Source organism: Streptopelia decaocto (genome assembly GCF_964273445.1).
Source record: "Streptopelia decaocto genome assembly, chromosome: 3".
Lineage (NCBI taxonomy): Eukaryota > Metazoa > Chordata > Aves > Columbiformes > Columbidae > Streptopelia > Streptopelia decaocto.
In genome coordinates this window covers 64,123,788-64,137,946 of record NC_138656.1, presented here as the reverse complement: position 1 = coordinate 64,137,946, position 14,159 = coordinate 64,123,788, and the positions used below count along the sequence as shown (strand labels likewise).

The window sequence follows — 14,159 nt, the reverse complement described above, 5'->3', positions numbered from 1 at the left end:
CCCCTTAGTCTCCTCTTCTCCAAACTAAAGAGACCCAGCTCCCTCAGCCTTTCTTCATAAGGGAGGTGCTCCACTCCCTTAATCATCTTGGTTGCCCTACGCTGGACCCTCTCCAGCAGTTCCCTGTCCTTCTTGAACTGAGGGGCCCAGAACTGGACACAATATTCCAGATGTGGTCTCACCAGGGCGGAGTAGAGGGGAAGGAGGACCTCTCTCGATCTACTAACCACCCCCCTTGTAATACACCCCAGGATGCCATTGGCCTTCCTGGCCACAAGGGCACAGTGCTGGCTCATGGTCATCCTGTTGTCCACCAGGACCCCCAGGTCCCTTTCCCCTACACTGCTCTCTAATATGTAATCTCCCAACCTATACTGGAACCTGGGGTTGTTCCTGCCCAGGTGCAGGACTCTACACTTGCCCTTGTTAAATTTCATTAGGTAAATGTAGAAGACAGTAGTATCTATTCACTACAAAACCTTTGAAGTCTTTGCTTCCTTGTTGTTAGTTTTCAACCAATGATCTCTTACATCAGTGCAGCATTCCTTTTTCTTTTTTCCATCATGCTCTTCTTCATTCGCTCTGCCGTACAGAAGATCCTCATGTGTTTCTCATATTAATTACATTCTTACATGTTTGGGTGCACATTCCCACCAGAGGCGGACCTTAGACTCTTTACTTCCTTTCAGTTCTCTACTTTTAGTCAAAAACCGCTCTTCCCTTCTAATTAGGTACCTAAGATAGGCTTCAAAAAAGACAGGGATCAGAATCACCTATCTTGATCAAAATGCTTCTTTTGACCTTGTAAACTTTTTCATTTCTCCTTCTCTGAAATTCTCGAGCTCAAAAAGTTCTGGAAGTAGTAGCAGGGGCAACTTCATTTGTAATAGCTGGAAGCATTTGGAGGAAGACCCAAGAACTTCCATCTGTACAGTGAGGTCTGTGTTTACTCCTTCTTCTGTGGTCTGCAGCTCACTAGCTGGAGAAATTCCTGCATGGCTCCCCTCCAAATGCCATCCAAAGGAGTTTCTTAATGCCTAAGACCTTAGGCTGAACACACAAAACCAAAACACAAATGTGTGTTTAATTGCTAATACTTGCTAATAGTCTGTGTTGCTAAGTGACTACTAGTCTTCACATGAGGACAAGGCCTTCCATGGAACCTTCATCACTAAGTACAAGCAACAAACATCACCAAAGCAGGTTCACTGATCTCAGATACTTTCTTTACTAGATTTCCATGGGATCTCCTTTATGCCAAAAAGTCTTATTTGCATCCAGACTTCTTGAAGATTCATTCCAAACCTTTGCTCTGGGTCCAGCCTGCCTGACCGTTGTTGCTCCCTGAGAAAGAGTTTGTTGTGCCTGTTTAAACTGTTGGAAGATGCTGAAGACTGACCTTATAGAAATGGCAAACTGTAGTAAACTGTGTAGAAATGGCAAACTGTAGTAAACTGAATGTGTAGAAAATAAGTAAGACTTTATTAATGAATGGAAACATTTAATTAGACATGGAATGGCCAGATACAGTGTGAAGGATGTTTCTCATTTAACTTGGTTTATGAAGTTAAAGCTAGACCAGATAATGAAGCTAAAGATTATTTTTCAGCAAAACAAATTATACAGAAAGCCTTCAGTGGATTTAAGTACTGAAAAGAACTGTCACCGAGAGGAAATGAAAACTGTTCGATGACAGATTAATGTGCACAAAAGTGTAGTACATGCCATTCAGTCATAAACTGAGGTTAAATTGTCCAGCTGGAATTAACATGAATGTGGAAAGAGTAATCAAGACCAAGAAAAGTATATGTAAGTTATAAAGCACAATATGTACTAAAGGACTTAGAAATATTACAGAATATAATAAAAGTAAATATGAAAATTCAAAGCAAATAAAACCCAAAGAATAAAAGGCTGATTGTGGAGGATTTAACAATAAATAATAAGGTAGCTCTCAATTACACGAAGAATGAAATGACATCAGAAATGCCGAGCTGGGTTAGAGCAGTGATCCATCAAGACCATTCAGTATTTTTGCCTTTTTCCTATCCCATTTGCCTCTTACAGCTCATTAAGGCAATATTTTAGTTCTGTGTCCAAGCAGGTAAAGGGGTTTCATATATCTTAGAGGAAATAACCAATAGCATAATTAAAGCTGTATAAATGTGAAAAGCTGATTCTTGCACTGATATAGGGATGAAATAGAACCAATTCCAGCCACTATGGCTTCTAAATTCTTCCTGTATAAATTCTATTTACCTGAACCATTTTCATATACATTACTTTCAGACAAACTACTCTGAAGTAGGCCAAAACCGTAGGTGGTATAATAATGCCAGGGATTTCATTTCAGAAAGCTAGCTGTCCTGATGTATCTTGATGGCTTCCATCTAGAAGCTAATCACACAAAAATAAATGTGCTAAAGTGATACTATTTGACTTTGACCATTACTGAAATGTGTGTGGTTTTTCTGTAACTGAGAAAACAGTTCGTATAACTCAAGTCAGAGAAAACCTAAGCTCATTTTGAGTTATTTACCTTATAGCCACTTCCCAGAGTCTGGAAAGATCATAATGTCCTGCTTTGAGCCATTTCTTGGGAATGCAATCCCCAAAGAAGAAAAATGGCTAGTTTTTCTTTTGTTTTGTTTTCCTTTACAATACAGTTTGACAAGCTTTGTTGCTTGAAATGGTCAGCTGCTTTGTAATAAAAATGGGTCCATTTTGTAAATGCGGACCTTGAGAGCTAAGCAGAATGTCTTAAGATTATTCCTCTCCTTAGCATGTTTTTCAGGTCTGCAGCGGACATCTGTCTTCATCCTGCTTCTGCTGTTGTGATTCAATAAAATAATAAAGCATTTATTTACAGAAAGCTAAAATTTTACTGAGCACCCCAATATGTTATAAATAAACAACATGAAGCATTAGAGCTGAAAAAAAAAAAAAAAGTTTTTTTTTTTTCTCTCTCTTTCTTGATTTAATTAATGTATTGATTTAAAATTGCTCTTGCTTGTTGGCATAAACTGTGTCTTTGAGAATGCCTTCGGGAAGGAAGCAAAGAGGTCATGATACCTACTACACTTTGTCAGTCTAAAAGTGCACACTTGTGAAACTATGGAAACTATTCCCTGAAGAATCTATTAAAAGGTTCCAAACAACATTTCTTTAAGCAAATTTAGTGAATAATTTCATCCTGTCTCCTTTTGTGTGCTGTTGCACACAGCTAGGCTTTCTAAGAACCTAAAATAAAGCCTTCCAATTTCCACTTAAAGGAAAAGGTAATAAAATTTAATTGTGTACTTGAACAGAACATGTCATTTCCCATACATCCGATCAATAATTCATTGATTGCCTTTTGCCTGAGGAAAGATTTGTAGATGGATTCAGATGGTAGAAATATCGCATAGTGCAGCCTTGTCCTGTTTACTAATTATACTTTTCCTGAATTTGCATGACTAGGCTACCAAGGTGACAGCAGATGGTGAGCAAACCAGGCAGGATGCTGAGAGGACTAATGACAGAGCAAAATCTCTTGGACAGTTCATCAAAGGCATTCTCCAAGCTGCTGAAGGTACTGGAAAAAAACAAAAAATATGCAAATCTTTTCTCAAGAAAACTGAAGGATGGTGGGGAAGATGGTCTGAGAGACAGTGAGGAAAAGTTTATTCACTGAGAAATGTCGTGTGCTTTAAATGTTAAATGAAGAAACTACAGACAGCTATCTTCAGACTTTTTGCAATCTACAGATGTAGTTTATATAGTTAGTGCACTGGTAATTACCAAAAAAAGACTGGTAGAATATTGAGTATGTTTCTTTAGGATTTATTCAGTTATTTGAAGAAAGTTATTATGTTGGGGTAACTAACAGGGCTTAGCTTCTGTTTATTTTCAAAGCAGTTAAAACATATATTGGTAAAAAAGCTTTAGGTAGTTTTAGCACTTGATATATTAACACTTCATGTTAATTCCCCAAAATTACTTTAAAAATGCATTACTACTTGCTGTTAATGAGCATCTGCTGCTTGGAATTTGCAGGTGACTCCTGATCCTACCTAAGTAGTGGCATGGAGCCAACTCTCTTCCACAAGCTGATTTACTGCACTTACAAATGCAGTAAAGACTTACGAGTATAAGTATTGTAGATGGCTTTGAGGAACAAGACCTATATGTTGCATGAAGTTATTAAATAAGATAATGGCTGAAAAATATGAAAGTGATTGGCAATCACAGGCAGGTCTTTTACTTGAAAAATCCGGATTTTTTTTTTCCTCAAAACTCCCACTGCAGTATTGACTTCAGTAGTTATGCTTCTGAAGGTCCATTTCATTGAAAGGGAAAGTTTCCACTTTTGTCCCAGTGCTATCAAATACATTTTATATTGCCTTTCATGTAACACATCTCAGTACATGCCCTGTAGCTGAACTGAACAACAATTTAGTATATCTTTAGGATGTACAACTTCGACATAAACTAAATGTGAGAAAAGCAGCAAGGAAAAGTAAGCAAGTTTTCAAGAAGTTTTGAAACAAAAGACCAGGTTCTTCATGTTTCAAGATGAATTTGGGATTACAAGGATTGAACAAATCTTTTGCTTTGCAAAGTTTGTAACCCAAACAAAATTTTCCTCAACCAGGTTTAGCAATAGGAAATACAGAGTTAAAAGACACTTGGGGTGTGAAATAAATTTATGTGGTATCTTAAAAGTAGACAAAGACTTTAAAATCAGTGTGTTTGCCTAGCAGGCAAGTTGACATTTTAAGAATAGATGAAATATAGGAGCACAGGACTGAAAGATACCTCCTGTGTTGCTGCATGCACACTCCTGCTATCATAAACTTTCTAACATTCATCTTCAAAGTAGTTTCGACAAATGCACACATTCTGAATAGGATGCAGTTTCGGAACTCTACGTAACTACAAACCTTCTTGGTTTTAGCTAAAAATGTCCATGTTTAGTTTATCATCATGTGATCTTTTGTCAACCTAGTTCTTTAGTTCAAATAGTTTTTTTTCCTCTCTCTAGTGCTTTTCCTCCTTCCCGCAGCCTCAACTGTGTTCATAGATAGGAATCATACTCCCCTTCAGACCTTTTTTTTCTAGACAAAACACCTTAAAACATACTATACTAACCTGCTGCTCACCTTCATACAATTTCCCTTCCTCTGTTCAAAACTGGGTTCATATTTCCTGAGCACAGGTAACAAACATTGAAATGAGGTTGCTTCAGTGTCTTGCACCTCAGTAGCAGTAAAACCTGCTGATGTCAGCTCTCCTGAAACGTTCTGGGATAGCATTTCCTTTTTTTCACAGCTGGGTGCCACTGGAGATTCATAATATAGCTGTGTTCCTCTCATTCATACCTTCTATCTAACTGGCAAAGCCATAGTTTACAGCTGAAATTTCTGTTATTTGTTCACAACCTTGTATTTTCTATTATGGAATGTCATTCTAGTCCAATTACTTCAGTTTTGAAGGTCACTCAGTTCTTTCTGCATAGCATTCCAATCCTTCTCTATTAAAAGTGTCTTATGACGTTTCCTCATAAATGTATCTTCTCAGTAGGCTTTTTTTTCCCTTCCTCCCCCCCGCCTCAGATGATTAATGAAAATATTTAACTGGATTTGCTATTAAAGTGTAAAGTCTGACATGTGCTACCTATGCAAAAAAAAAAAAAGGCAAAAAAACATTCATTTATTCTGCATTCTGCTTCTCACTTACTTTCAAAGCAAGTTCTCAGGCCTTAGTGGAATTCTTCAAAACAGGCACTACATTTGCTTGTTCTCAGTCAAATGGTCTTCATGGATTTGTGATGTCATGCTTCATATCCTTGAAGTTTCTAGTGTCGAAGTTGTCTGGCCATTCCAGCTTGAGTTCTTTAAAATGTTCTTCCGATAGTTGTGATAATTTCTATATCCTTACTTCTGATTGCCATCCTTAATTGTCTTCCTGTTCAAGATCACCATCTTTCAAAAACTAAGGATAAACTTCCACCTTATATTGGAGCCATTCCTAAATTATTTTAAAATTCAATGGCATTTTAACTCCATATTGGCCCTATACCTCGCCTCTGCTCTTTTTGACCTATGGGACATTGCTAGATTGTTCCTTGAAGATTTTATGTTCACTCATGATGTTCTGATAAGATGACCAGCCAGTTTGCAGGTATGCTTTATGCCCGTTCCTTGTCCCCCATCCCTGGATTACAGACTTCTGAAAGTTACAGTACTTTGGATCTCTAGTAATGCAGGCTGGTATATGTGACCTGGAGCTCCCTAGTACTTGTTGCCAGTAGACAATAACATTAGGATGAAATGCCATGAAAGTACCTATTTCTTTCCATTGACTGAAGGTAATGTTTGAGAATGGCAGTGCTCAGAAGTACATTACTGTAGATCTGACAGAGGCCTCCCTAAACATCAAGGAACCAAGAAATTCTTCAAGCCATAAAACCTCCTTATTATAAATGAGAAGTTTATAGTGATTTGTTGAAAGGACCATACTCTGGCCATGCATCCATTTCTACTGAACTGATTGCTGATTTTCTGAACTTCTGAGTACTTGTAACTAGATTTTGCCCAGTTTTGCACTTCCTTGTCTCCATCGTGCCAGTGCATCCAAATGTTTTACCACCACTGGACTGATAGTTTGCAGTAAACTAAGACTAGAAAGTAAAGGTAGTTATGAGGAGGATGAAATTAAAAGATAAAGCTAGGTATAAATTTTCCTGAACCTAATAAAAGCTGAGGTAATATATCCATTTTCTCTTTTAAGGTAAAATTTCAGGGACCTCAAATTACCATTTATTTATTCCAGATTTTAAAAAAATTAATATATGCCTATTCCTGGCCTGAGGTAATGATAGATAACATAATGCACAGAAGCAATCCATGATCCATTTAAGCAAAGTGTAGTCTTCTTTCAGTCCTCGCTATCTCACACATAACCACTGTTGATTAAAGATCCAAATCTCAGTTTTCACCAGCAAATCAAAGACATCATGGTATTAGAATTTTCTTCATAATTTGCTCTGAACCTATACAAGACGTAGATGAAATGGTCATTTCTTTGAATTTTGGAAGACAGATTTTCATTTCTTCAGTTAAAGGTTTCATTTCAAATGTTCAGAAGTACGCATGCGACCAGGAACTGTTCTATTTTGGAGAAATCTGTTACTTGGGAGCCCTATGCCTATGTAAAGCCAGCAGTACTTTTTAAAATTGAAGATGTAACTGATTTTCATAAATTACATAGTTGCTTCTGAAAGTGGATATTCTAATATGTTGTGGTGTGCCACGACAGAAAGATTTTAGTCAGTCCTTGAATATGATACCATGTGTACAGCTTTATCAGTTAGGAATAATTCAGCTATTCCAAACACATAATACATTTACGGTGTACCATCATACATTCCAACCTTTGTACTGTTCTTTTCCATTTCTGGGCATCTGCTTCTAAACCCATGAGTGGGTTAGTCATCCATGGGTGTCTTTCACTCCCTTTCTCTCTCCTTCTTTTTCTGAAATTTCCCAGCCATTTATTCTTCCTAGCCCTGTTAAGTCTGAATGCTAAAAATGCCATATTTTCAAGTTCTACAAAAGTAATTTAAATCTATAATGATTTTCATTTCCTGTCTTGCTCCTTAATCCTATGAGAAACATACCCGATTATCTTCTGTTGTTTCAAAAGTTCAGTGCAAATTCTTTCTTTTGGCCAAGGAGGGGAGCAATGTATTTCTTACATTCGATATAAAGACTTCTTCACTTTAATTATTGTGCTTGAAAGTGAGCTGCAATAAAAGGTTTGGTGAAACATAATTTCTCATTTGTTACCAGTCATTGGATTAACCATCCTTTGTATTTCACAGCAGCAATAACCAGTGCAAGCTGCTTTCCACTTGCTGATAGAGTTGATGGGCAGATGCTTAAATTTCCTCTATTATTTTTATGTACTAACTCCCTACATAAATATTTTTGTCCCCCTGCAGCTGCAAATGAAGATGCCATAAAACTGAATGAGACATTCAGAACCCAAGATGAGACCTTGGAGAAGAGTCTTCCAGAACTGCAGAGTGAGGCTGACAGAATGATCGCAGAGATGAGAAGTAGAGAGCTGAATATGCAAGAAAGAATAGCTCAAGATGAGTTAAAGTGAGTAGAGAGACCTCTGTCTTCAACCTTTTAGTGATCATATCTGACTCTTGTAAATGTGACGGTCATCTTTTACAGCCAAGCTTTCAAGATAGGGCTTACAGAAATGTGAAGGAAAGCGAAGTCTAATACTTCAAATCTGTTAATGTAGCGTTTGCATTTTTGGAAAAGCTTATGTATGTGGAAAGAAATCCCTAGGAAATTACTTCTCTGCTCTACAGGTGCCAGCAACATTGCCAATCAAATTCTAAGCAATTTGTCCCAGTTTGTTTTTAGCTTCTGCTTCAGACCTGATGAATGGCTTTTGTACTAAAGAGCTTGTCTAGAAGCTTGGGAGTTTTGGAAAACTAACTGGTCTAATAAAAATATTAGCTGCAAAATTTGTCCAGTAGCATAGACATTCAAAATGATGTATTTTGCCATGTATAGAGTAGCATAGATCAGAATGTTCAAACTCTGTGGCACAGTACAGAAGTCCAGGGTTTGGTTATTTAGCTATCTGTAAAAATTAAAACTATGTACATATATATATTACTGGCAGCTCTTTATAAAGCATTTTGCAAAGGCCTGAGGTTAAAATTTTCGTAGTCTGTTACTTCTGTGTCAGTCTGAACAGGTATATTCCTAGAGCTGGGCTTAGCACTTTACCAATGCAAGCAACTAGCAGCTGAGCAGCTACATCATCCACTGAAGTTGCGATGGCTCAAAAAACTATCTGGGATAGAGATATTCAGGCCTGAAAATGTCAACAGGTGCATGCATAGTGTAAGGAGACATAAACAGAATACAAGATTAGCTAAGAATTCCAAGCAGTATAGAATCAAATTTGCTCTGCCTATCTTACACTTTCTAAACCAGATCATTTTCCAAAAATCCTACCAGTACAATATTTCTACCCGTAATTCTGATGGTTCCACTTTCTGTTCTCTTGGTAAAGGATATATTGGAAATGTATTTATCATCAGTGTTTTATTGCTTTTTCTTCTAATTCCACTGAGCCTCTTCTATTCCATCTCTGCTCACACAAAGAAATAAACCAGGAGAAAGTAGGGATGAGAAAAATTTAGTCAAATCTCTGAAAGTGCTGCCTGCAATTTTAGTGCAGACTCAGGGGAGACCTTTCAAACAAGGTGTTCTTAGTCCTCTAATGCTACAACCAACATGAAACTGTCGGACTATCTTGGAGACATTCAGTATGGCTTTTTTGAGGGAAAGAACTTCTCTCCTTCTTACCATTCTTCCTAAAAGGTGCAAAGTGAGTATTTCCATTTCCTGATAAATGAGTACATTTTGTGCTAAGAAATATACGAATATACTCACTGATTTCAATCAAAGTTTATCTCAAGGATAGAATTACCTCGTTACAGGCGGTCATTGAGATACAAGAACTTTTGACAGGAAACTCAACAGAAAGAAAATTAGTCAGGCCCGTGAAGAAAGGTCCCTAGATAATGTTTTCTGAAACTCTTTTATAAAGTACTGCCTCTTAAAGAAAAAAGTCCTGAGACTTCTTAAATCATGTGGGAGATTGTAGGTAGGCTGCATTCTGCAAGGAAAAATGATGAAGAAAAATTAACCATTCGTAAACCGTCTATATGCACACATATGTGGACCGCTATGTTCACTTGTATTCCCACAGACTCCTCTAGAAATCTTTACTTTTGAATTGCTTTGCAAGTCTCATGATCTCTTTGAATTGAGTTTACTCTTTGGTGAGATGTCTTTTGGTAATGATTGTATTCTGCTTTCAGGATTTCTTACAAGAACAGAATGACAAGGATCAGTGGATTCTTCTTAGATCTGCTGTTTTTAATGCATTCTTAAAAGTTACATGAAGAAGACAAATGAAGAAAAGTATTTTTGCGTTCATAAATGGCAAGACTCTTACATGTGTAGCTTTTCCTCTCATTTATTTTCTTTCAATTTTTTCAAATCAAGTCTTTAATCTGATTGTCTTAGTGTACTGGAATGGCACATTAATCAATAACTTCTTTCTAAAAAAAACATGTTAAAAATACACCAGTTTCTCTCCTAAACTGCCATGGTTTTCATACTTATGCAAGAAGTCTTTCAATATTTAAGAATATTCCTGCACATTTTCTTGGATACCACTGAATTGCTATCAAGTGATGCTGTGAGCCAGAATTCTATCTTTATAGGTAGTGTGCTGAATAGCTTTATTTTTGTGTGACTTTTTCTTCCATAAATTTGTCTGTTGGCTTTTGAGCCACTGTGAACTTCTATCATTGAGTTTCCTTTAAGAATGAATTGCATAACTCAGCCACACAGTGTTTGAAGAGATGCCTCCTGAGTTTTGGCATTGCTTCCTGATATTTTCATTTTTGTGTTTGCAGAGACATTGGACATTTGATCACCTTATCCATGCTACTCATGATGCTATAATCCTCATTTCTTCTCAAGACAGGACAATTCTAATATATTTAGTCTCTCATATATCTACAGTTTTGTTTTGTTTTGTTGGGTTTTTTTTTAGTTTCTTTTGTTCTCTTTTACTCATTTTGAGGATCCAGACCATACAGCATTCCACGTGTTAGGCCAGACCTGCAATTATTTCTTCTAATGTTTCAAGCATTTTGTACAGTTTTGTTCTTATCCTAGCAAGGTGTCCAATGGAAATAGCACAGCTGAAATGTACAAGGTAGTATTTCAAGAAATGTGGTGCAGTCCAGTCACACAGGAGTTCTAATAAATAAAGCAAGGGAATAAATGGAGCAGATTTATTGCCTTGTACTTCATTAGAACGAACAGAGGCAAAAATGCACAACAGCTCAATATAGAAGTGTTATCTTTAGAGCACCAATGAGGAGTTTTGACATAGAGTAGCGGACAGATAGGTAGTTTGGACTGTACTATGAGGCAAGAACATAAAAAGGAAATCCATCTGTTTTGTACTGTTCCAGCAGTACTGCAGAGTCATAAGGGTGTCAAAATTCACCAGAAGCGTAAGACAGTAACTGCTTATAGAAAGAATAATGGAGGGGGTATAGGAGAAATTCTGAATTCCTTTCTACACTTCTGTGACAGGGTGTCAATACTTGGATTTAATTTTTTATTAAATATTTTGTCCTCAGAAGTTAAAATTCATAACATGTTTGTTTTTTTGGTGTTTTTTTTTTATCAAAAGCAAAAGCAGGGCAGATGGGAACAAAAAATCCATCTTGGAAAATCCCAGAGCTAAGGTAACAATTTGGCTTTCCTTGGCTCCAGTTCAGATCCTTCACATAAATTATGCCCAGTGGCAGCATATCTTTTCCACCTCAGATAATTTTTGTGTGTACATTTATTTATGTATGCATTTTTAGAATGTTTCTAATGGAACTGACTACAGGCAGACCAAACTGCAGTGTTTTTCAGAAAACAGAGTTCTTGTTTTCCACACAGGTCCTTCAGACACATTGCCATTCTGTGACAAGAAGGAAAACTTAATCTGTTCTAGGTGAAAGTGTGATAGATTTCTTCTGTAGGTATTATCTATCCTACACATTCCTGTTCAGTTAGGATGTTTCTTTATCTCTAAAGTGTCATTTTGGAAGTGTCACTTCTTCTATTGGTACTTTTTTTGTCTTTTTGTGTGTGTTTTTGCTGTCCTTGTGGTATCATTGCATTAACACAGTGGCGTTGCATTACATGAAACTGATTCAACAGCCTGATATGATGAAGCAGAGAAATAACAGACCATAAAGACTTCAGTACTCAAGTCCTTCAAAACTGGGTGCAGCAATTCTCTGATGATTAAGAAATATTGTATCCCCTGCCAAAAGCAGGCACTTGTGAACTTTCCATTTCTGTGTTGCCAAAGTCCATTAAAAATATCCCAGAATTTATTTTAGATAAGCAAAATTCTTTTGCTACTGGAAGTCATAAATCCAAGGTTCCTGGGGTTGTTTATTTCACAGGAAAGTAGGCTGATTTTTGACTGTCTAAAGCAGCTTGTCTGCTCCAAGACAGCTTGAAACAATTTTGTGTTACATGTCACATTAAAGTGAATGAAGAAAATCTTTTAGACAAGTTGAAATGTTTCAGAAAATCTCACTTTACTAGTTAGATTTCAAAAATGGCAACTAACAAAAAAAAAAAAACAACAAACAACAAACCACAGTCTCCAGTGGAGAATATTTGAATATTTTCTACTTCATAAATAGGACCTTAGTGGCATTTAAAAACCTCTTTAAGAAAGGGCTTAAGAACTACTGTCATTTCACTTTATTGCTCATGTGTTCTCTTGAAAGTTACTTTGAGATTTAATTTAGAAGTCTATTTCATTTGCATGTTATTAAGAACATTCTGATTATTTGGTGTAGGGAATATGATCTCAGGGCCTTCATGAGTAGTGATGTATTGCAGGAATGCAGAAGATCTTCTGGACAAGGTGAAGAAATTATTTGGAGAGCCCAGTGAGAAAAATGAGGATCTCAAAAATGAGGTCCGGGACAAGCTAGCAAACTACCACACCAAAGTTGATGATGCTCGAGATCTGCTAAGAGAAGCTACAAGTAAAATTAGGGAGGCTGATCGGTTATCTGCAGTCAACCAAAAAAATATGACAATGGTGGAGGTGAGTGCTGACAAGTCGTATCGTTGATTACTTGGAGTCTGATCAAAGTTTAAAGTTTTGCATTATTACATCTTGAAAGAAAAATATAAGCAAAGCAATAATATTATTAGAATATAACTATATCTGATGTAATTAAAAGGAAACATGTTCCTCAGAATGAGGAAATACTTTGGCTTTTAAAAGTAGTATTAGTCCACAGCTTTTTAAAAATAATATAATCTGTTTTTAAACACTGAGTCGAGGGTACATTGGATTTATTATTCTGGGAGAGATTAAATTCATCCTGGTATAAATAGTCATATAAAATTCAAATCCTGTGCTCAAGATTTAAATAGGAGATCAGTTAAAATCTTTGCTGTCATATATTTGCTTCTAGAAAACTTACACTTTCATCTCCCTGTCCAGCCCCTGGGAAGAAGACTGAAGGGGGTATGTGGATATTACAGAGTAATAAATCAAACTCTGTCCTCTGTAGTTAGTAGCTGTTATAAATTATCTCCCTCATAGCAGAGGGGTCTGCTTGTGATTTAATTTATATTGCAGAGACTTAAAGAGCACATTATACTGTACATTAACAAGCATTTAACCGAGACGTAAAGAGCAGAGTCAATCTAATGAAGATAAATGTTTCAACTCTGTTTGTATCTCAATGAGCTTTTGCCTCATATACAATCATGGGGTTAGGGTTCTGAGACCTCAGTTCTCAGCAGAGATTTGTGGGCTTGATTGAATTAAGGAAATATAGTGCTGCAAAGAAGTTAGCTGATGTCTATTCTGTGCATTTTCTTCCAAAGGTGGATGGATAAAGGTTGGGGAAATTACCTGCTATCTCAGTTTTTAAACTATTCTCTGCATCACAGTATCGGAGTGCCTGAAGGCATCCTTTCCAGCAGTCCTGCCCACATGGTTGTTTTGCGGAGTTCTTTTGCTTTATTTTGACCAAGAAGCCATCACAGCACTCTTAACACTAGAATGCTGTGGTCACCCATCAAACTGATTTGTGATACCCTGTGGATCTTGCACAGGAAATTGCCAGTTCCTTATTCAGAAATCCATCCTTACTACACAACATGCAGTGTTTTTACTAGTTGGAAGATCAAGAATCCTAAGCTTACTCCAGACCATTACCTTTTATTTTTCCGTTCCGTAGTTAGTGAAACACTGTAAGAGTGGATCAGAATATTTTGATAAATTTTGCCTTCATAGCCAGAGAAAGTAACTGTCAAAATGAGGAACTTGCTTATCTGGGTACAGACTAGAATTTTGAACTTCTTTCAGATTCATTTTGCAATAGTAGTACAGTCAGGTACCTCTGTTATAGAGCAACAAAAAACCTACTGTGTGGGAAGGGGATACAAAGCTGGGGGCAGGAGGAGCAGGAAGAGATATCTTACATTATATGTGCTTTATTGTTGTCACTGTCTTCACTCTGAAAG

At 36.9% G+C, this 14,159-nt stretch overlaps 1 protein-coding gene across 2 annotated transcripts in view; it reads left to right on the top strand.

Annotated features, from left to right (window-relative positions):
• The window catches only part of LAMA2 (laminin subunit alpha 2), a 359,087-nt gene that overhangs the window by 268,607 nt on the left and 76,321 nt on the right, over nucleotides 1-14,159 (top strand). For both annotated transcript variants that reach the window (XM_082048323.1, XM_082048322.1), the window contains exons 35-37: nucleotides 3,460-3,571; nucleotides 7,985-8,147; nucleotides 12,513-12,723. In XM_082048323.1, coding sequence (XP_081904449.1) covers nucleotides 3,460-3,571; nucleotides 7,985-8,147; nucleotides 12,513-12,723 — 486 coding nt within the window. The remainder of the gene's footprint in view (nucleotides 1-3,459; nucleotides 3,572-7,984; nucleotides 8,148-12,512; nucleotides 12,724-14,159) is intronic.